At 37.2% G+C, this 23,014-nt stretch overlaps 2 protein-coding genes across 2 annotated transcripts; one reads left to right on the top strand and one right to left on the bottom strand.

Annotated features, from left to right (window-relative positions):
- The first annotated feature begins 4,934 nt into the window (after positions 1-4,934).
- Positions 4,935-9,306, top strand: LOC128209666 (uncharacterized). Its single transcript, XM_052913803.1, has 3 exons — positions 4,935-5,634; positions 6,813-6,982; positions 7,228-9,306. The coding sequence occupies exons 1-3, from the start codon at positions 5,100-5,102 to the stop codon at positions 7,357-7,359; spliced, it is 837 nt and encodes a 278-aa protein (XP_052769763.1). The 5' UTR covers positions 4,935-5,099; the 3' UTR covers positions 7,360-9,306.
- A 928-nt stretch (positions 9,307-10,234) lies between these two features.
- On the bottom strand, positions 10,235-14,177 carry LOC128208935 (uncharacterized). Its single transcript, XM_052912656.1, has 3 exons — positions 13,684-14,177; positions 11,806-11,955; positions 10,235-11,533 (listed from the first exon to the last, which is right to left on the bottom strand). Exons 1-3 carry the CDS (start codon positions 13,892-13,894, stop codon positions 11,286-11,288), a joined length of 609 nt encoding a protein of 202 aa, XP_052768616.1. The 5' UTR covers positions 13,895-14,177; the 3' UTR covers positions 10,235-11,285.
- Positions 14,178-23,014: the final 8,837 nt, after the last annotated feature.

Raw genomic sequence — 23,014 nt, 5'->3', positions numbered from 1 at the left:
AGCTTAACTTTTCCACTCCTAGTGATTTGCTATAATTTATTTCGTCATACAAATAACTATAAAACACATTTCGGCAAAATATATATTTCTGCATGCAGAAAAGGTATTTTGTAACAAAAACAACACTTGTAATGGCATTTTTACAACACAATTAAATATTTGCGTTTCTGAGTATGATTCTCAGACTCATCCTCAAGACGTTGATGAATATGACCAGCAGTATTGTGTGCATTTATTATCTGTGTTCGTGTTCCAATCAAAAGCCCATAACGGTGCATCCACCTGAAATTTTAATTTATTCGTGATCTTATACAAAACGCGCTATATTTTCACTCATGGCTTTGTCATTGTGAAAATATGTTTTTCTATGACACTCGTTAAATAAATTACGTTTAAATCAACACTTATCCACTTATGTACGATCCTCGTAATTCATACATGTTTTCCTGTATGAAATACATTTTAATATTAAGATAATTGCGTGACTAGTATGAGTGTTTTTTCTATATGTTCAGACGCCAAACTTCGAAAGTCTGCAGACGTTTCGTATTAAAGCCAGATTGTGTTGAAGCGTCAGACTGTCCGCCCGTCCATTGCATGCGTTTCCATGTGACCTTATTTTTAATAAAAGTCCGTCATTTTAACATTCTGTCATCAACCAGATCAAGCTATCTGTTAACCCAAAATATCCATAAATAGAAGTACTAGTAACATCTGCCAGCTGTTTATCTGTCTGTCTATCTTCTCCTTCGGTATGTTGGTGTGTGTATATATATATATGAGCATCGGTCGGCCTGTTTGTTCGTATAACTGTCTGTAACTAGGAAGATTAGTCTAGGAACAACCGCAAGACGATCAGCCGCGGACCGTCCAACCGTATCGTCAACTTACCTATTTGAGTCGATGACTGGTAGCCTCTACCGCTTTTTGCGAGTCCGGTCGCTCCATGTCAATCAGTCCGCTCGTTATTGTGATATGTCCGTCCGCTTGTCGCCCTACTTTCTCAGGATGAAAAATAGGAACCTAATGTTTATAAATCAGTGCGGAAAATCAAACACATTGTGTGTCAACTTGTAATTATTTGTTTCTAGTACATGTAGTTGTATTTTTCCTCACTATTTCAAATACATCCATCAACATTTTTTAGAATATAATTTACATGTTAAGCCAATGAAATTAAAGATAAGCTATAGACTTTACAGTTTATAACCAATCAAGCAAATTTAGTGCCAGAATATGCAATCTCTTGTTGATTATTATGCATAAAATATCTTAACAAGGTGTAAAGTTTTGTACTATGCAAACATAGCTTGGTAAATCTTATAATCTCAATATCAAAAAGTTGTTGATTTTTAAACGAAAAGTACCATAAACGTTCATGTTGCTTCGGTGCTTTTCATGTTTTGTTCAAACATCAATCCATTGTATTTGCTATTATAACATATTCACAAAGCCGAAACAATTTATCATCGCCCGTCACTCATTTAATTCAACTAACGCCTGTGTGGTTTAACTTTGTATGAGTTGACTTTTCGACTTGAACGATCTATTTACAAAACCTTATTTTGTACTCTTTCCAAGCACTTATATTTTCCAAAACCTCCGATCAGTGATTAAGTATAGACACAACATATGAATCAAACAGATTAAACATAATTTTGACTGAAGCAGTTATATTTTTATAATAGAAAATAAACCATTCGTTGATCGAAGAGCTTTACCAGCTTAACTTTTAGTTGCTTGTGCAAACCAACAACCAGACGTAAGTTTAACGCACAGTTGACTATTTCAACGTCAACACCGTCATATTCGCGACAGTTCGCCTCCTGTTTTGAAAACAACAATCTAAGTTTTCTCAACATTTACTGTTAGTTTCCAGAGATTACAATAACTATGCAAGTGATCTAATGATTCGTGGAGGCCTTCTTTCGGCTCTGTTATCAATGCGTCTGCAAACAACAATAGATAAATATTAAGTTCATCAATGGTGAGCCCGGCGTTTGTTCCTTGCTGAAGTTATCTCCCCATTGAAAACATCCGTCATTACTATCAAAGAAATCAGACAGTGTCCATACATGGTTCAAACAAAGCTTCATTTCTTTCCAACAATGAACGTAACGGTGTCAAACATTTATTATCGATATGAATTTACCGATTTATATCACAATCTGCTCATATCAATGCAGTCATATGCCTTTTTAAAGTCAACAAAACAACAGTATAGTTTCTACCCAGAATTTAACTTGCTTTGAATCAGCGAGTGTAAACAAGATAGGATCCACGGTACTATAATTATTTTAAAAGTCAAATTGAGAACATCATCAATCCATTGCTTTGCCCAACCGTTTTAAATAACTCTGAATAGCTTTGGAAAGAACGGATTACCGTAACACCCATCTAATTATTTGGATCCGACTGATCTCTTTTCTTGTATACGGGAATTACAGCAGCGTTATCCTAGGACTTGGGAAATGTTTTCCTGGCAAGAATTGCATTGAAAAACATATGTAAAGGTGGAATTTGGCATTAGAGTACCAATATAAAATATTAGCAATGGAATGTGCCTTGTTAGTACCAAGTTTAACCAGCCGCCTTCAATATTTCTACTTCACTAAAGACCCTGTCACACTTTCACGACTTGCATCCGCGAGTTACCACGAGTGCTGGTGAATTATAACTCGCCAAAAAATGCCACGAGATGACCGCGGATTCCGATGCTAGGTACATCAGTTCGGCACCTGCTCGAGTTCTCTTCCATGTGAATACGAGAGTAGTACGAGATTCTTTTGTTAAACCCGAGTTTAAGCAACATCGGTAAGATCTGTGTACGACACTCTTTCGACAACCACAGAGATTTCTACGAGTTATGCCAAACATGTGCACGATATCATGACGAGTTTTTAAGAGTGAGTTACGAGAATGTACGAGAAAGGACGACACATGGCAAACTGGGTATAAATACAGATGGTGCTGCACATCAGGACCAAATTCCAGATGATCAGCGTAGGTGACGCTTCGTAGCAATTCAAAGGTGGTGTTGGTGCAGGGGTTGGTGACGCAACATCTTGTTCCACAGTCACCTTTTGTCCGAACGGTGAATATGAAAGCATGACTAGTCTAACAATGGTTTACCTCTTGTAAACACAGTGATGTTTACTGGTTGGAATCTTCAGGAGAAATGATGCAGTGTTTTTTTCTTGGTATAATCACATTGAACTCGCTGAAAGTCGCAGCATTCTCGAGAACATGTCGAGGGGGTACGTACAAACTCACAACAACTCGAACGGTTGTCGAGCGACTTTTTGACGCGGCGAGAAGCGACGACAAGTGAAGACATGTCTACCACACGTGTTCGAGTTTGTTCGACACCCCTACCACATGTATTCGATATGTGTTCGAGACGAAAACTCGTATGACAATTTAAAACCGTTTAAAGTTCTCGCCACTGCTTGCCGAGTACTTTCTTTAAGAGGAGACATGTCTTCGACATGCAGCGACAAGGATTCGAGTCCAACACGACGCCTGAAGAGTTTAGGCGAGTTGAAACTCGCAATAACTCGTAGCCGAAAGTCGCCACAGTGTGACAGGGGCTTTATAGATTTGCCCTAACAGTCAATTGTAGGTGAAATACTTCCATTATTTCTATTAAAATCAGATACAAATTCAGAGCTCAAATTTTCACTATGGCCCTGCATACTAGATACAAGACTTTCGAAACAAACCTTAAAATCCTCATTTGAGCGTCGCTGGCTTGGCTTTAAGGTTTCAATTTAAACTGAATCTTTAAAAATTGCCTCGGTGATTTGCTATGCATTTCATTCATGTATTTACTACGCTGTGAATGAAATGACATCTTAGACTTTCTACATGATATTTAGAATCTTGCTTTGCTTGGAAAACCCGCTCCCTTCAGTATTCAATATTGAATTATAAAACATTTCGTATGAATTCTAAGCGTTCGTTTGCAATCATGTCTAACATACTAATATGTGTTATTTGTATCGACTTCACTCCAATGACACTATTCGACTTTTTGTAAATATTCATTACCTTTTTTGCAAAGATAGTCTGAACATATGGAGATTAACCTATCGATGTTACATGCATCATTACTTTCTACTGTAAGATCGCTCTGAATACAAAGTAAATCCGTTGACAAGTCGTCAACAAAATTAGCCTGGAGATTAGGATCCCATTTATAATAAGTTCCTCTATTTTCGGACGACTCCTTAACCTTTGTATTATTTTTAAAAGAAAATTTCACAGGTTGGTGATTAGAGAAAAAATATAAATTCCCACCTTCGAACCCAGACAATACATCAAAATTATATAATAAATAATCCACTTAACTCTGACCGTTATGTGTCACGCACGTGAAATTCCCGAGGTCAGAACTCTTACATTTACCTAATGGAAAACAACAAAGGGAAACATTAATTCAGACCCCGTCAGTGAATGTTATATGTTGTAAAAGATTAGTTACAACATCACTGTTTGTGTATTTTACTGTTAATATAAACTCCGGTCATGTTAAAGATTCATTCATACATATATCCCGTATATATGTGATAACAAGGGATTAGCGGCTAAGGGAGTGGGACCGTTTACATGGACCATATTTAAATCTGGATATATACATTCGGCTGATAGTGTATGTATATTTCGAATGCTTACTGAAATAAATATTTGCAATATTGAAATTCAGACTGAAGTGAAAAAAATCCTCTGTCATCGAATATTGGTGAAAAAGTTACAATTATTCTAACACTGAATATTCAGTTCAAGACAGAGTCATAGTGAGTATTAAGTAGTGTATCATACGGCGCTAGCGTGGGAAAAATCTATATTTATCCGCCCAATCAGCTTGTAACCGTAATTAGAGCAGTGCATGCGTAATGCAATATAACGATATGAACAATAATATTTACGTTTTAAAGCACGAGGAACCATCGGTCGAGAAAGACACATATTTGAAAAAGTAAAATAAATTCTTTTTTGAACAGTAGAGGGTTGGAATATATTTAAACTTTATTTCATATGTATGTGTTTATCAGTTAAAACATTTTAGCTAACAACGCAATAGTAAAGTATTTCAAACAATGACATCGGAACATGAGCAACAGCTGATGGAAGGAGAAGTGCGTATTTCCCGGGGCAAGCCGCTCGTGTCCGGGGACAGCGGATATGGCTCCGGGGTCTCTCCGGCCCCGGTCAAGCACACCGTGTTTACAGTGGGAGATGACGAGGATGTTGATGGGGACGATAATGTGTTTCTTTTCGACACGGGTGTACATGAAAGTGAGATCGACGTTGAATATAACAAAACTATGCACAATTCCGATGAAAGTTCCGTTAAAAAACAAAAAGACGTTTTGTATGACAGAACAACGGACAGAAATCCCCGAGCTGTGTCCGCACCAATTAAAATCAATCAGTCATCATCGGGCAGCCGTTCAATGGAAGAGCAGCAACGCGATTCTTTTCTAGACATAGATGAACACGCGAGGTCGGACCCGGTGGCCAATAGCGGCAGGCTGCGTCTGTACTTGCGCGCGGACAGGGAGACCCAGACCGACCCGGGGAATATATATCCTCATGGACGGGCGCGGAGCCGGACGGTAGTGAAACGTGAGGGTGAGAAATAGTATTTAAGTATATCTTTAGTGATGGGAAGTAAGGGTTTACTATCTAATCGTGTCTTGTCAAATGAAAATTCCACAACTACTAAAGACTTCATTGTGTTAACTAAAACAAGTTGAATACAATTTTTGGGGGAAATTTGCAATATACGTCATGTATAAATATGTAAACTGATATCTATGTTTTTTCGCAATTGGAGATTTGGAATATGTCCAAATCAAACGTTGGGGAGATAGTGATAAAAATACTTATAAAATCAATAGTGAATAATTTGCCTGTATCGATTACAAGGTTTAACATGAATCATTACATCAGCGCCTAATGATAGATATCGGTGACGGTGTCAGGTCAGGTTGATTAAGAACACGGGCCGTTATGTAACTACGCAATAAGAGTCGAGTGAAGTTGTTTGATTATAGATGATACAAAGTTCTTCAAATGGTTGCAAAAACAGAAATAAAAGTAATGAGCGGTATTTAAATTACGCGTATAAGCGGTATTTAAATTCCTTAATTAACAATTTCATAGTTGCATTTGATTGAACATTATCAAAATGTGTACGTTTCACATATACATATCACTGGTGACTGTATCATCTATTATTATATTATACTCGTTGATTGTTCATTCATTGACCTCATGAACATAAATAATGTAAACTGATATGATATACATTTATCTATACATATATTGAATTAAACTGGTTGTGTTCTCAAAACTTGAGTGGGACATATGAAGTTATAAACAGATATCATTTTACAATGCGGGTTTGTTTACTTTAAGCCTTAAGATGTGATTCATGCGTCATATTCGCCTCTGTTATGGTACTTATTTGGTACTTAAACATGAACGAACTCAAGTACATATAGCTCCCATAAGATAACTGTTATTTCCGGAAAGTTATATAAAGGCATTACGTAATGGATTCTAATACTGAGTTTTTTTTGCGTTTATCATTGGTATGCCTTTGTAATGAATTGTTTGTACACATACAATGAATGCTAATTCACTAAAATTTTAAGCATACTAAAATACATTCAGGAAGCTCGAAGTGATTTTTTTTCAGTAATCATATGCATGCTCTGACTAGCACTAGTACATGCTTTGAGTTGAATTAAACCATTTAATTATTTAAATCTATTGTTACTGAACCTGAAACATTGCTTATTCAGATCAAGGCGGGGATGAGGCGGCAGCATTCGATCTACCGGATGTGATCCCGCAGCCTCGGGACCGATCCGTCTCCATGCCAGATGTGCAGTTGTACCTCCGGAGGAAGTCGGAACAGAGGGTCGGCCAGAGGCTGCGCATTATATCGGACGAGTTCCACACCGCGCGAGTGGTACGTATTCATTGTATTACAATAAATTTGAGTATGAGTTTATTGCGGCAGATATCTTATGAGTCAATACTCTAGGTGTTACAAGCATACATACATATAAATTCATATGTGACTAGCAAATATAACTATCATAAGAAAGTAAATGAACGACGTATTTGGACAACAGTTTTAAATGTGTTTTGTTTATTTTTGGGCGGAGATGGGTACGAAATACTTTACATTTTGCTCCTATCTTTTTTTAACAGACAGTCGCACGAAATTCGCAGTCCCCTGCCTCTCTTCCGTCTAGTTTTCAATCCCTGGCTTCCGGTCTCCGGCGCATGTCTTCTTCCTTCTTCCGGACGGAGAGTGAACAACAACCGGATACGGAACCCTAGCGAGCTATGTGCATGTACCTGTCGGCCAAAAAAAGAGCTTTATGAGAGCCTGCAGAACCTGAAGTACGGAATCAGGCCCAGGCATACAACTTGCCCCTCGGTGTCCTCTCAGCTCACGCTGCATAGGATGTGGGATGGCATTGTCATCGTGTCGGATCACATGTGGACATCACACAATGACAGCTATCGTGAATGAAAAATGATGACCATTCAGACACTGTAACATTCTCTAGAAATCCAGGGTTAAAAATAGAACCCCAAGACAAGGCCGAATTCCCTTGAACTCATGTTTTAGATAGGTATAATTCACACTGTCATTGTCACTGTCGCAAGAAATCAAGGCTGTAAAAAATCATTGGCTTCATTTATTCAAGGGTTCAAATAGGGTATGTTGACATTCTCTTGAAACATAATTGTTCTAAAAGGCTTCGATGATTTCTTTTCTTAAATTAAGAGTCAAGGAGTCCTCATTGAAATTATACCATTCTTTTGAAATCCAGGCTACAAAAAGGTTAAATTGTCATTGTAACATGTTTGTGTTGAATTCTAGGCTTCAAAAAAGTTTCATAAACACTGTCACATGTTTATGCTGAATTCAACGTTTTACTTTGTAACATTCGTATTTTGAATTCCAGGCTTCATGTGTCATTTACATTGTAACATGATTATGTTGTATTCCAGGCTTTATTTACATTGTGAAATGATTATGTTGAAGTCAAGGCTTCATTTATATTGTATCATGACCGTGTTTAATTCAAGGCTTCATTTACAAAGTAACATGATTATGTTAAATTTCAGGTTTCAAAAACGTTTCATCGCCACTGTAACATGATTATGTTGAAAATCAGGTTTCATTTACATTGTAACATGATTATGTTGTATTCCATGTTTCAAACAGGTATCATTTAGTTCAAATACGGGGTGAAACTTACATCAGGGTTCAGTAGGTTGCATTCAAGTTGTATGGTGGACTCAACTATGTATTTTAATTCATTCAAATACCAGGTCCCATTGACATTTACACCAGCCATGTGCATTAACTCCTGGACTTCATTATGTCTCTTTCACATTCTTAATTACAAACTCATGGATGTCTCATTGCATTATTGTGTCGATTACCAAATTTCCATGTAGGGTACTTTTCTGTTTAAGGTTTTAATTGAATCTATTCGGTGCTCAAACGTAATCAAAACATTTGCTCTCAATACATGTGATCACACGTGTCCTTAAATGCATATACAGGCTGTGTTGTTCCCCACATGGTTCAATGAATGTAGTCATAACCATAGTCTTAGACGTTTTGCAGTAGTCGAGTTGTCAAGAGGTGGATGTTATGAAGTAATCCTTCCTTCAGTGTTATGATCGTTCCCATTAACTACCAAATACACCAGTCCTACACTTTCAGGAAAATCCATATATGTGGAATCTACTTGGAAAACTAGTGTGATTGAAACCTAGAACATAGAAAACTCTGTGATGAATACCTAGAACATAGAAAACTATGTGACTGAAACCTAGAACATAAAAAAACTATGTGACTGAAACCTAGAACATAGAAAACTATGTGAGTAATACTTAGAACTGTGTTGTTGATACAAGTGTAGAGAAGTTAACCAGCATGTATGGGATGTAGATAGTCTTTAGTTTATATATTTATGAACAATACGTCCAAGCATCTTGGTATATTGTAGACAATCAAGGGTATATTTGGTGCAATACGTTGATCTCCCATGACATGCCATATCACACATGGGCATTCATTTTACATATATGTTTTATTAAGCATGACATTTACATTTAATTAGTACTGAGCTAGTGCTTCACATGTTCTGCAATACACAATTGTACATATTAATTTCCTCCTGTATCGTTCTGACTTCAGTGTCGCTAGTGATCTCATTGCATATACTCTGTTACTGCGTTCCAATAAATGAACTATTCAAATTATTTAAGTGTTGTTTTATGCCATATGAAAATGGGACCAACTAATGCTAGTAATAATACTATTTAAACTACATTATGCCATCTCATGGATTGAGAAAAAACATGGGTTGAATATTGAGTACCCAATGAGTCACAGTCTGCCGTTGAGCATCTTTTGTCACAGGGTGAAAAATGTGCAGCCATACCAGGGCTCGAACCCGGAAAAGGGCAAGTGGTCTACCGACTGAACTTCCGGGCCGCTTAAACAATTTTTCAACACCCTTATAGGTAACGCCATCGTGCCATAACGTCTTGTGACGTCAATTTAAAATTCCTTTTAAGGTATTTAAAATTACTTCTAAGGCGGTAAAGCAAAACAAATTCCTAAAAATGCACGATTAAATACATTTAAAAACAACGCATGTTTCAAGAGGTATTCGATTAACAGAGATTTAAGAACGAGCTATTTCAACATTTCCTGTGATATCAAAGCGATATCCCGACCCCAAACCCTCAACCCCCCTCCATATGACCACCAAAGCAGTCGTGTTTCTAGGTGGATACAACGTCGCTTTATTTCGTCTGGATGTCATAACCCGTGGACCTTGGCCTATCTGTATTTACATGTTTGTGTGACATAATGATACAATTGACACTAGAAATGAAAATACTTTTCAAATCGTCTTGTTACTATGGTTGACAGTTGCCAGACAGCCCAGTCAACGACTGCTCTAATGAGTGAGTAATGTGTGCTCATTCTGCGAGTGAATATTTAGCCCTGTTTCCAATGGAGCTAAGTCTGAGAGCTATCAGTTTCATCGATCACGGGGATTACATCACATGCTGCTTCATAAGCAGTTGATATGGGCCACTGACTCCCCCCGTTAGATAGCAACATGCGCGCACATGCAGCTATTCTCAAAATATGCATGTCACGACAAAGAAACGCGAAAACAAACGAAAGTGTTTATTTGGTGATATAAAATATATGTTAACAAATATTGATCTTCAACCTCACATATCCTGTCTAGCTGATAAAACTGAATTTCTATGCTAGGACACTTTCCGGGTAATGATATTATACAGCAACTAGATATGTATGTCGAAACACTCATTTTTCTCCCCATTTAACCAGAAAGGCAGTATACAAACGTAATATTTATTTTTAACATAAACCTATCTTTTGCATGGAGAAACGTTTCAAACAAAGAGCGATTTTTCAGAAACTGCGTAATAGCAACTTAACCTGGAACTCAACACAGGAATTTCCCACGGTTCGATTCGACGTATTCCTTTTTGCAGAGACATAAATTATTACGAAGATTGATTGATATAACAGGATGAAAGATGGACAGACAGACGGACAATCAGACAGAACGACGAATTTTAGAATGGTGTTACAGGGAGTGACGAATTAATGATTGTAAATTGTTTAATTGTATGCTGATCATTTCATTTACTTTTTAAATATCGAGTACTTTATATGCGAGGATTTATTCACTGCAAATAATCAGCTGCTGGAGTTTTTGTTTGATTTGAGAAGTCATGGCAACGGAATGAAATATCTTACATTCTAATATAATGGTCTGGCTGTCTACAGGGATACAATCAATTAAAAACACAACGTCATGTGTAATTTGATATAAGAGTATCTAAAACAAGAACAAATACAAAGCAAAACCGTCCCGGTAAAAACGGTAAAAACATTAAATATCACAAATATATACGTGACTATTTACATGCAAGATTCGGCATATGGTCACTCGCATATACATCGATAAGCAGGTAAAACTTTTCATCAAAATAGGAAAAACCATCAGATCAGAATCGAAATCAGATTACATTGTTTATCTTATTTACAGTCGTCAATGCTCTATCGTTGCATGGGAAGTCCTCAAAAGAACCGATTGGCAACAACAGTACTGTATCCGACGCTAGCAATATACCCCTAATATTCATTTTCACCCTCCCTCACCCAACCCGATCCCGGCGCCAGTCCCCCCTTAATCCTCCTCCTCAAGCTGAATAGTGTAAAGGCGGTTTTTCTTCGGGTCCACATATATTGTAGTGGGGTACCAAGGCTCCCGGACGCTTTCTGGTCTCTTGGAGATCATGGACACGAGCAGCACAAGGAAACCGATAAAGATGATCGCGCTGCCCACGATACTCATGATGAGCGCCCACTCAATGGTCCACCCGTTCTTCGTCATGTTAACCGAGTAGACAATCACGCCAATGATTCCGGTTATTGCTGCGAAATGATAGATGCATAGATGAATAGCGGCGATCATACTGGAGATGACTCTTAGAACGACTAGTAATCGTATACTATTGATTGCTTCCCTTTAAAGTGGTTTACTACTTGACAAGTCACAAGCATACGGGGTATTACTCTAACAAGAAAAATCTTAATCGAAGTGAGTTGGATTGCTTCCCTTTTTCTTCAAATTTTACGCGTTATTATTATATATTTAAAATTTGATGAAAGTGACTGTATGCATAGTAAGGATTGGCTTTAATTACCTGAAAAGAGGCACATGGCGGACATTGTTCCCATCATGCAGCGGTAATACATGCCGAGAGCCACGTACATGTACACGGGAAGGATTACCAACGGGATGGACACCAGAATCACCGCCGTGCACTCCAGCGCGCGTACCACGTGCAGCCATACTGTAACAAGAATATCAATGGGAATGATCTTATGAACATGAATCATAGCACGATGGACAACCGTCGTTAACTCGAGCACTCGTACCACGTGCGTCAATAGTACATTGTGTTGAGCACGGGAAAAGTAACTAAACCAGGCCCTGTTTTACAGCAGCGGGGGTAGAGAAAAGCCACAACGCTCTGGTAGCACGTACTCGCACAGACACACGGAAATAAACATGGGAGATTGGGTAATTATAATCGCTGAATCATGTGTGTTAAAGTATGACCATAGAATTACTACAGAATAACACCCTGTCACAGTGTCATGCTCCTGGTTCACATGCGGCCAGACTTGAACAGGAAGAACGTGAGTTCGGAGATTGTAATCGTTTGTGACTCTATTGTTTGTGTTCTGTTCTGTTCTTATAAAACAAATATATGCTAATAAATCTGCTGTTTATCAATTCAGCTAAAATGTTACTATGCATAAAGTAAAACTTAGTCCCAAATGTCATCAAAAAGTCACAATAATTTTCAATAGTAATGGACTAGCAGCGATCCGTTCGTCAATGTTTTTCTTTCATTAATATCTCGACCGTCGGAGTTCATTAAAAGCAAAAGTGATAACTTAAAAGTAAAGAGTTGTCTCGTCAGGTGGTTAAACCTGGCATACATAAGTACAATTTAACGTATGTCAAGCAACATTTATAACATACCATGGCAGGTTGATTTTTGTTGCATATACTCGCACTACTGTATTTCGAGAGTCCATGTATATGACCGAGAGTAATGAAACAAAGACCATATCTAATAAACAGAAATATTCCGCAGAGATCCCGCATTAATTAGACATTTACACTTATCATTATGGTATCATATACAAGGTCTGAATGACATCTGATAGTGTCTTGTAAATATGCCTAGAGTGGACTAATAGTTTTTTTGCGGAAAAAGCCGATCCTTATTTTTCCTTACTTATAGCAAAACCACGATCCTCAAGTGTTACGCCCCACCTTTAAAAGCAGATTCAACATCAGCGGTTTGTCTTTACATCGACATTTTCTTCCCCACCGACGCTCATGGGCGCGTTAGATTCGCTGAATGCGTGAAATTTCAACTTTAATGAGTTGGGGCAATGCGAGGTTGAATGAAAATCAAACCTTGAGATTTTAAAGTTGCAAATTTGGCGTGAAATTAATCAGAGGTCAACCTATAAACATTGAATGTCTTTTTAAACATTATAAAGTTATATTCACGAGCTTTAGAATCATATAATCATATTAGTAATAGTACATAACTATAAATTCATATGCCTTATTTCGATATAATGTTCTATATAGTTAAGTTGTAATTCTAAAAGGCAAGTATGTTTATATTAATCTGAACTTCAATGGCTAGAGGCAGTTGACAATCAACCATCTATAATATACATTCCTTACTGAAACAAAAGGTACTGAATCATAGTTTTATGAGGTGTAAAGATGCATAACGTTGATATATTACTTCTGTATTAAAACACTATTAAAGTGTTATGCTCTATAAAAATGAGGTAAACTTAAATATATTAAAAGAAATGATATTACAAATTTGTACAATTCATTCCGGTCAGATATCTAATAAAACAGAGGTTTATTAAAACAATAAACATTGTTCGAAATTAATTTTATTTTTATATATAGGTGCGCATGAAGAAGTAAAGTGTTTATTTGAAAAGTATTGAAAAACATAGTGAGATTAGCAACTCACCCGGTACACCCTCTATACTAGGCTGGTCTTGGGCGTAACATCCCTTGTGGGTGTCTAGCACGCATCGTCCATACCGCCACAGCCCCACATGGTGGACCCCGTCGTTAGCCCAGTTAGGCGCTGCGAACCCAAGGATAAGAAAAACAGCTCCCACAAGCAACGCGATCGCCGAAATAAGGGGCAAGGAAGCTGCTCCGAAACCGCCGGCCATCTTAAGTCTTGTTTTCTCGCTTCAGCTTTATGAACACAGTTTACAGGCGGTAATGTATATTGATGTTATTTTAATCCGAGTGTTCCGAGTGGTGTGCTGTATTTACGTTTAACTCCGCTGTGATCGTTAGATGTTGTTGTAGACTTCCATCAATCGCACTTTAGGAATCGATCTCTTTATTGAATATCAGGTTTAGATCCTTTAGGCGAAACGAGAATGTACAAAAAACAAATGATTGGTAGTGCAGACGACTTTGGTGATCAGGATGATTGCGCGCTTATTGATTTCGAATACGTTGTTTACGTGGGACGAAAAAGTTGTTCGTCAAGTTTTCGTGGCATCTCTTGCGTGAAATTTTAATTCAACTTCTAACTTTAAATTACGTGAGTCATTGCCCTTACCGTAATATCAGCACCTACCTATATTTTGCTGTGAGTTTTATGACTCGAAATTGTAACTTTATACTTTTAGTAGATTTCGAGGAGCTAGACAACTTTTGTTTAATATCCTTCGATTTTAATGAAATATCAAACGCTTACAAAAGCTACATTGTAATAAACATGCTTCTACATAAGTTAACTAGTTCGAAATAAAAACATAAGTGATGCAGGTCTTAATACTTCGACATTTCAACGAAAATCGACTTATTTACTTACTTAAAATATATTTATATTATTATATATGCTGCAAAAGGCTTAACTGTGTTTTATACCATGTGTATGTCTGATTGAACTGTTTCCTATTCACGTTTGGCTATTGTTTGTTGTTGTTGTTGTTTTTTAAGCGCCGCGATTTTTACCCAGCTTCCGAATTAATATGTATAGAATTGTCTCATAAAATATTGGGTTGGATACTATTTTATTCACAATCGAGTATTTTGTAGGTTTTGTAGTATTTTGTAAATTTGTAGGTTTGCAATGATGGCACTACTTGTACACACGGCGTAGTTTCCTGCACTTGTAGGTTTGTCCTGCATTTGTACGTTTTCAATGACGGCACTATTTGTACTCACAGCGCAGTTTCCTTCAATTTTCGGTTTGCAATGATGGCACTACTTGTAACCACGGCGCAGTTTCCTTCATTTGTAGGTTTGTCCTGCAATTGTAGGTTTGCAATGATGGCACTACTTGTACCCACGGCGCAGTTTCCTTCATTAGTAGGTTTATCCTGCAATTGTAGGTTTGCAATGATGGCACTACTTGTACACACGGCGTAGTTTCCTGCATTTGTAGGTTTGTCCTGCATTTGTAGGTTTGCAATGACGGCACTATTTGTACTCACAGCGCAATTTCCTGCATTTGTAGGTTTGCAATGACAGCACTACTTGTACTCACAGCGCAGTTTCCTGTATTTGTAGGTTTGCTATGACGGCACTACTTGTACCCACCGCGCAGTTTCCTGCATTTGTAGGTTTGCTATGACGGCACAACATGTACCCACGGCCCAGTTTCCTGCATTGGTAGGTTTGCTATGACGGCACTACTTGTACCCTCGGCGCAGTTTCTTGAATTGGTAGGTTTGTAATGACGGCACTACTTGTACCCACGGCGCAGTTTCCTGAATTGGTAGGTTTGTAATGACGGCACTACTTGTACCCACGGCGCAGTTACCTGCATTTGTAGGTTTGCATTGACGGCACTACATGTACCCACGGCGCAGTAACCTTCATTTGTAGGTTTGCAATGACGGCACTACATGTACCCACGGCTCAGGTACCTGCATTTGTAGTTTTGCATTGACGGCACTACATGTACCCACGCCGCAGTTTTATGCATTTTTAGGTTTGCAATGACGGCACTACTTGTACACACGGCGATTCGCAGGTTTGCAATATCATTAGTCCAATCTGCCTGTAACAACCTGCTTCATTTGATATTGCATGTATTGCATGATATTGTATCACCATTTTGCGAACATACCTTAACTTTTTGTCCCATTAAAGCATCAAAATTTCAATTCACAGGAATGCAATATTTACTAGACGTTAGTGAAATACCCCGAAGTTCATGAGATCTAAACGAATGATTTCGTCCCGACGTTTATAATAACAGTACGAGTAACATCTATAATTTAAAAAGTTAAGGCATTATTACGGACCTATTTATATGTCCGTGACAATATGATATTGTTATCATTTCGAAATACATTTAAGTTAAATAGTGTAATAGAAACAAACACACTGATTATTAATCCTATTTCATACACTCAGCAGCACCCCCCCCCCCCCCCACCCTTGTGTAGCAAATTGCAGGTACTTGCTAAAGTAGTTTTTACTGGTATGTTGTAATTAAAAGGAATGAATATCAAGGTTGTATCTCGTTTATCTGTAAAGAAAAGTAACTCCAACATGCCGGATGAAGAGTGTATAATGTAAGTATGCCCCCTTGGTAATACAATATCGGCGAAGGCGGTTGAGTCCTTGTTCATTAACAATATTATACAAATGAGACATATAGCATGTAGGCAAAGGAAATACTCATACGATAATCAAATAATAATAATTACTTAGATCAAATTATAACACGATACCTCAGATGAAATCGATGACTAGATGAATGTTTAATTAGGAATTAGGAGCGTCTTAGCTGATTTAACAGCTGATCCTGCTGTGCAATGTTCAATAAGTGGAAACAAATTTTGAGCGGAATTTAGATTATTATTTGTTTGAATAGCCATTTTAGGCAGTTTTCGTCGACAACAATTATACTAATGATCGCGAGAGTCAGTCGTCTGGAATAGACATTAAACCTGAAAGAGGTGCTGGGAATTCCTGATTTACATTTATGTGGGAAACTTTTGGATTTTCAATTCTGTTCTTCACCAAACACCCCATTAATTATATGATTCTCTAGGATCGCATTCTTGTATGTTATGCACCCTTACCAATCTTTTACACAGGCTCAGCGCTATATAATCTGGAAAAAAAAGAAACCGCAAGAACCGCTGATGATAATTTAGCTTTACATGGCAACCATGCGATATAGAAAGCCTAATCAGAACTCTAATCTGCTTTTGACCGTCTCCGTGGCCTTGTGGTTAACCGTCCGCCTACGGAGCGGGAGGACGTGGGTTCGATCCCGTGCCGCGTCATACCGAAAGACGTTAAAAGCTGGTACAAGTAGCTCCCTTGCCTGGCGCTTGGCATTTAAAGGGTAGTGCTTGGAAAAGTTATGTACTCAGTACTGGTTCAACCCAGGAAAGATGTATCCCGTGTATCGGTGCTTTACACCGAGCACGTTAAAGAACCAAGAGGTATCTTCGCAAAGAGCTAGGGTATCGCACCCGGATCTCTTGTACCTCACTATGTTTCTTCAAGTCTTCCAATGTCTGGATTTGACTGCGATATGCTGTCACTTCTATCTCATGCCACTTATGGCATTTAAACACAATTTAATTTGTGATGACGTGACGGCGGGGTCAAGCCATAATGCAGCCAATGGGCGCGGGCAGACCGTGATAACACTAACGAGGCTGTTTTATGATGAGCTGTTGAAAATTAGGGATACAGTAAATGAGCTATTAGAAATGGTTCAACCTAAATAATTCAAATAATATGTTCCAGAAAATTGAAAAGACCCCCTAACTACATGAAACAGAAATAAAACACAATGATCTGATAAAAATGAAAAATAAAACTCTTGGGAACAAAATTAATTAGCATGAACAATATTACTAATCATGAATAACATGCTTTCGAGACAAACATTAATTTATCTTAAACGCATTCATAATTCGATATCATTATTACATGACGGAATAACATCGAAACGAATCTTTGGATATAATTAATTGATAAAATAGATCCATATCAACTCTGGCCTAAATCATCCATGATTAAGTCATGCGTTAAAACATGTAAAGCTATACATTATGCTTAAACTAACACACATCGTAACAACTCTTTTGCATTTAACTCAAACAATCTCCTTTACCTGCATACATCTAACACATAAAGTTACCCTAACCTGCATAAATCTAACACACATACACTTACCCAGACTTAAAAACATCTAATACACATAGTTACCGAAACCTGCATACATCTAACACACATTGTTACCCTAATCTGCATACATCTAACACACATACACTTACCAAGACTTAAAAACATGTAACACACATAGTTACCGAAACCTGCATACATCTAACACACATACACTTATCAAAACCTGCATACATCTAACACACATAGTTACCTTAACCTACATACATCTAACACACATACACTTACCCAAACCTACATACATCTAACACACATACACTTATCAAAACCTACATACATCTAACACACATAGTTACCTTAACCTACATACATCTAACACACATACACTTATCAAAACCTACATACATCTAACACACATACACTTACACAAACCTGCATACATCTAACACACATAGTTACCCAAACCTGCATACATCTAACACACATACACTTACCCAAACTAACATACATCTAACACCCATAGTTACCCAAACCTGCATACATCTAACACACATACACTTACCCAAACTAACATACATCTAACACACATAGTTACCCAAACCTACATACATCTAACACACATACACTTATCAAAACCGACATACATCTAACACACATAGTTACCCAAACCTACATACATCTAACACACATGCACTTATCAAAACCGACATACATCTAACACACATAGTTACCCAAACCTGCATACATCTAACACACATGCACTTACCCAAACTAACATACATCTAACACACATAGTTACCCAAACCTACATACATCTAACACACATAGTTACCCAAACATGCATACATCTAACACACATACACTTATCAAAACCTGCATACATCTAACACTAATACACTTTCCCAAACCTGCATACATCTTACACACATACACTTATCAAAACCTGCATGCATCTAACACACATACACTTACCCAAACCTACAAACATCTAACACACATAGTTACCCAAACCTGCATACATCTAACACACATACACTTATCAAAACCTGCATGCATCTAACACACATACACTTACCCAAACCATCATACATCTAACACACATAGTTACCGAAACCTGCATACATCTAACACACATACACATATCAAAACCTGCGTATATCTAACACACATACACTTACCCAAACCTACAAACATCTAACACACATAGTTACCTTAACCTGCATACATCTAACACACATACACTTACCCAAACCTGCATACATCTAACACACATAGTTACCTTAACCTACATACATCTAACACACATACACTTACCCAAACCAACATACATCTAACACCCATAGTTACCTTAACCTGCATACATCTAACACACATACACTTATCAAAACCTACATACATCTAACACACATACACTTATCAAAACCTACATACATCTAACACACATACACTTATCAAAACCTACATACATCTAACACACATGCACTTATCAAAACCTACATACATGTAACACACATACACTTATCAAAACCTGCATACATCTAACACACATACACTTATCAAAACCTACATACATCTAACACACATAGTTACCTTAACCTACATACATCTAACACACATACACTTATCAAAACCTGCATACATCTAACACACATACACTTATCAAAACCTGCATACATCTAACACACATACACTTATCAAAACCTACATACATCTAACACACATACACTTATCAAAACCTGCATACATCTAACACACATAGTTACCTTAACCTACATACATCTAACACACATACACTTATCAAAACCTGCATACATCTAACACACATACACTAACCCAAACCTGCATACATCTAACACACATAGTTACCCAAACCTGCATACATCTAACACACATAAACTTACCCAAACTAACATACATCTAACACCCATAGTTACCTTAGCCTGCATACATCTAACACACATGCACTTATCAAAACCTGCATACATCTAACACACATACACTAACCCAAACCTGCATACATCTAACACACATACACTTATCAAAACCTACATACATCTAACACACATACACTTATCAAAACCTGCATACATCTAACACCCATAGTTACCTTAGCCTACATACATCTAACACACATACACTTATCAAAACCTGCATACATCTAACACACATACACTAACCCAAACCTGCATACATCTAACACACATAGTTACCCAAACCTGCATACATCTAACACACATACACTTATCAAAACCAACATACATCTAATACACATACACTTATCAAAACCAACATACATCTAACACACATAGTTACCTTAACCTGCATACATCTAACACATATACACTTATCAAAACCAACATACATCTAACACACATAGTTACCTTAACCTGCATACATCTAACACACATAGTTACCTTAACCTACATACATCTAACACACATACACTTATCAAAACCAACATACATCTAATACACATACACTTATCAAAACCAACATACATCTAACACACATACACTTATCAAAACCAACATACATCTAACACACATGCACTTATCAAAACCTACATACATCTAACACACATACACTTACCCAAACCAACATACATCTAACACACATAGTTACCTTAGCCTGCATACATCTAACACACATGCACTTATCAAAACCTGCATACATCTAACACACATGCACTTATCAAAACCTACATACATCTAACACACATACACTTATCAAAACCTACATACATCTAACACACATGCACTTATCAAAACCTACATACATCTAACACACATGCACTTATCAAAACCTGCATACATCTAACACACATACACTTATCAAAACCTACATACATCTAACACACATGCACTTATCAAAACCTACATACATCTAACACACATGCACTTATCAAAACCTACATACATCTAACACACATGCACTTATCAAAACCTACATACATCTAACACACATGCACTTATCAAAACCTGCATACATCTAACACACATACACTTATCAAAACCAACATACATCTAACACACATACACTTATCAAAACCAACATACATCTAACACACATGCACTTATCAAAACCTACATACATCTAACACACATACACTTATCAAAACCTACATACATCTAACACACATGCACTTATCAAAACCTGCATACATCTAACACACATACACTTATCAAAACCAACATACATCTAACACACATACACTTATCAAAACCAACATACATCTAACACACATGCACTTATCAAAACCTACATACATCTAACACCCATAGTTACCGAAACCTGCATACATCTAACACACATAGTTACCCAAACCTACATACATCTAACACACATACACTTATCAAAACCTACATACATCTAACACACATACACTTATCAAAACCTACATACATCTAACACACATACACTTATCAAAACCAACATACATCTAACACACATGCACTTATCAAAACCTACATACATCTAACACACATAGTTACCAAAACCTGCATACATCTAACACACATAGTTACCCAAACCTACATACATCTAACACACATACACTTATCAAAACCTACATACATCTAACACACATGCACTTATCAAAACCTGCATACATCTAACACACATAGTTACCAAAACCTGCATACATCTAACACACATAGTTATCAAAACCTACATACATCTAACACACATAGTTACCAAAATCTGCATACATCTAACACACATAGTTACCCAAACCTGCATACATCTAACACACATACACTTATCAAAACCTACATACATCTAACACACATACACTTATCAAAACCTACATACATCTAACACACATAGTTACCAAAACCTGCATACATCTAACACACATAGTTACCCAAACCTACATACATCTAACACACATACACTTATCAAAACCTACATACATCTAACACACATACACTTATCAAAACCTACATACATCTAACACACATAGTTCTCTTAACCTACATACATCTAACACACATACACTTACCCAAACCTACATATATCTAACACACATACACTTATCAAAACCTGCATACATCTAGCACACATAGTTACCTTAACCTACATACATCTAACACACATACACTTATCAAAACCTGCATACATTTAATACCCATAGTTACCTTAACCTGCATACATCTAACACACATACACTTACCCAAACCTACATACATCTAACACACATACACTTATCAAAACCTGCATACATCTAACACACTTACTTACCCAAACCTGCATACATCTAACACCCATAGTTACCTTAACCTGCATACATCTAACACACATACACTTACCCAAACCAACATACATCTTACACATATAGGTACCTAAACCTGCATACATCTAACACCCATACACTTACCCAAACTTGCACATATGTAACACACATACACTCACCCAAACCTGCATACATCTAACACACATACACTTACCCAAACCAACATACATCTAACACACATAGTTACCGAAACCTGCATACATGTAACACACATACACTTACCCAAATCTGCATACATCTAACACACATACAGTTACACAAACTTGCATACATCTAACACACATTGTTACCTAACCTGCATACATCTAACATACATAGATACCCAAACCTACATACATCTAACACACATACACTTTCCCAAACCTACATACATCTAACACCCATAGTTACCTTAACCTGCATACATGTAACACACATACACTTACCCAAACCCGCATACATCTAACATACATACACTTACCCCAACCTTCATACATCTAACACACATACACTTTCCCAAACCTGCATACATCTAACACACATACACTTATCAAAACCTGCATACATCTAACACACATACACTTACCCAAACCTGCATACATCTAACACACATACACTTTCCCAAACCCGCATACATGTAACACACATACACTTACCAAAATCTGCATACATCTAACACACATACAGTTACACAAACCTGCATACATCTAACACCCATAGTAACCTTAACCTGCATACATCTAAGACGCATAGTTACACAAACCTGCATACGTCTAACACACATACACTTACCCAAACCTGCATACATCTAACACACATAGTTTCCCAAACCTGCATACATCAAACACGAACAATTTCCTTATCCGTCATGCATCAAACACATAGTGTTACCAAACTTTTCATCTAA

Source organism: Mya arenaria, chromosome 11, assembly GCF_026914265.1.
Source record: "Mya arenaria isolate MELC-2E11 chromosome 11, ASM2691426v1".
In the NCBI taxonomy this organism is placed as follows: domain Eukaryota; kingdom Metazoa; phylum Mollusca; class Bivalvia; order Myida; family Myidae; genus Mya; species Mya arenaria.
Note: the sequence above shows the minus strand (reverse complement) of the source record. Positions and strands in the feature narration are given on the sequence as shown.

Excerpts from the sequence above, each read along its gene's own strand:
- LOC128209666 (XM_052913803.1), top strand. The coding sequence starts at position 5,100 with ATGACATCGGAACATGAGCAACAGCTGATGGAAGGAGAAGTGCGTATT. Across the intron at positions 5,635-6,812 it reads GACGGTAGTGAAACGTGAGG|ATCAAGGCGGGGATGAGGCG; the intron begins GTGAGAAATAGT and ends TTGCTTATTCAG. Across the intron at positions 6,983-7,227 it reads AGTTCCACACCGCGCGAGTG|ACAGTCGCACGAAATTCGCA; the intron begins GTACGTATTCAT and ends TTTTTTTAACAG.
- LOC128208935 (XM_052912656.1), bottom strand. The coding sequence starts at position 13,894 with ATGGCCGGCGGTTTCGGAGCAGCTTCCTTGCCCCTTATTTCGGCGATC. Across the intron at positions 11,956-13,683 it reads TAGTATAGAGGGTGTACCGG|TATGGCTGCACGTGGTACGC; the intron begins GTGAGTTGCTAA and ends TTCTTGTTACAG. Across the intron at positions 11,534-11,805 it reads CGCCATGTGCCTCTTTTCAG|CAATAACCGGAATCATTGGC; the intron begins GTAATTAAAGCC and ends ATCATTTCGCAG.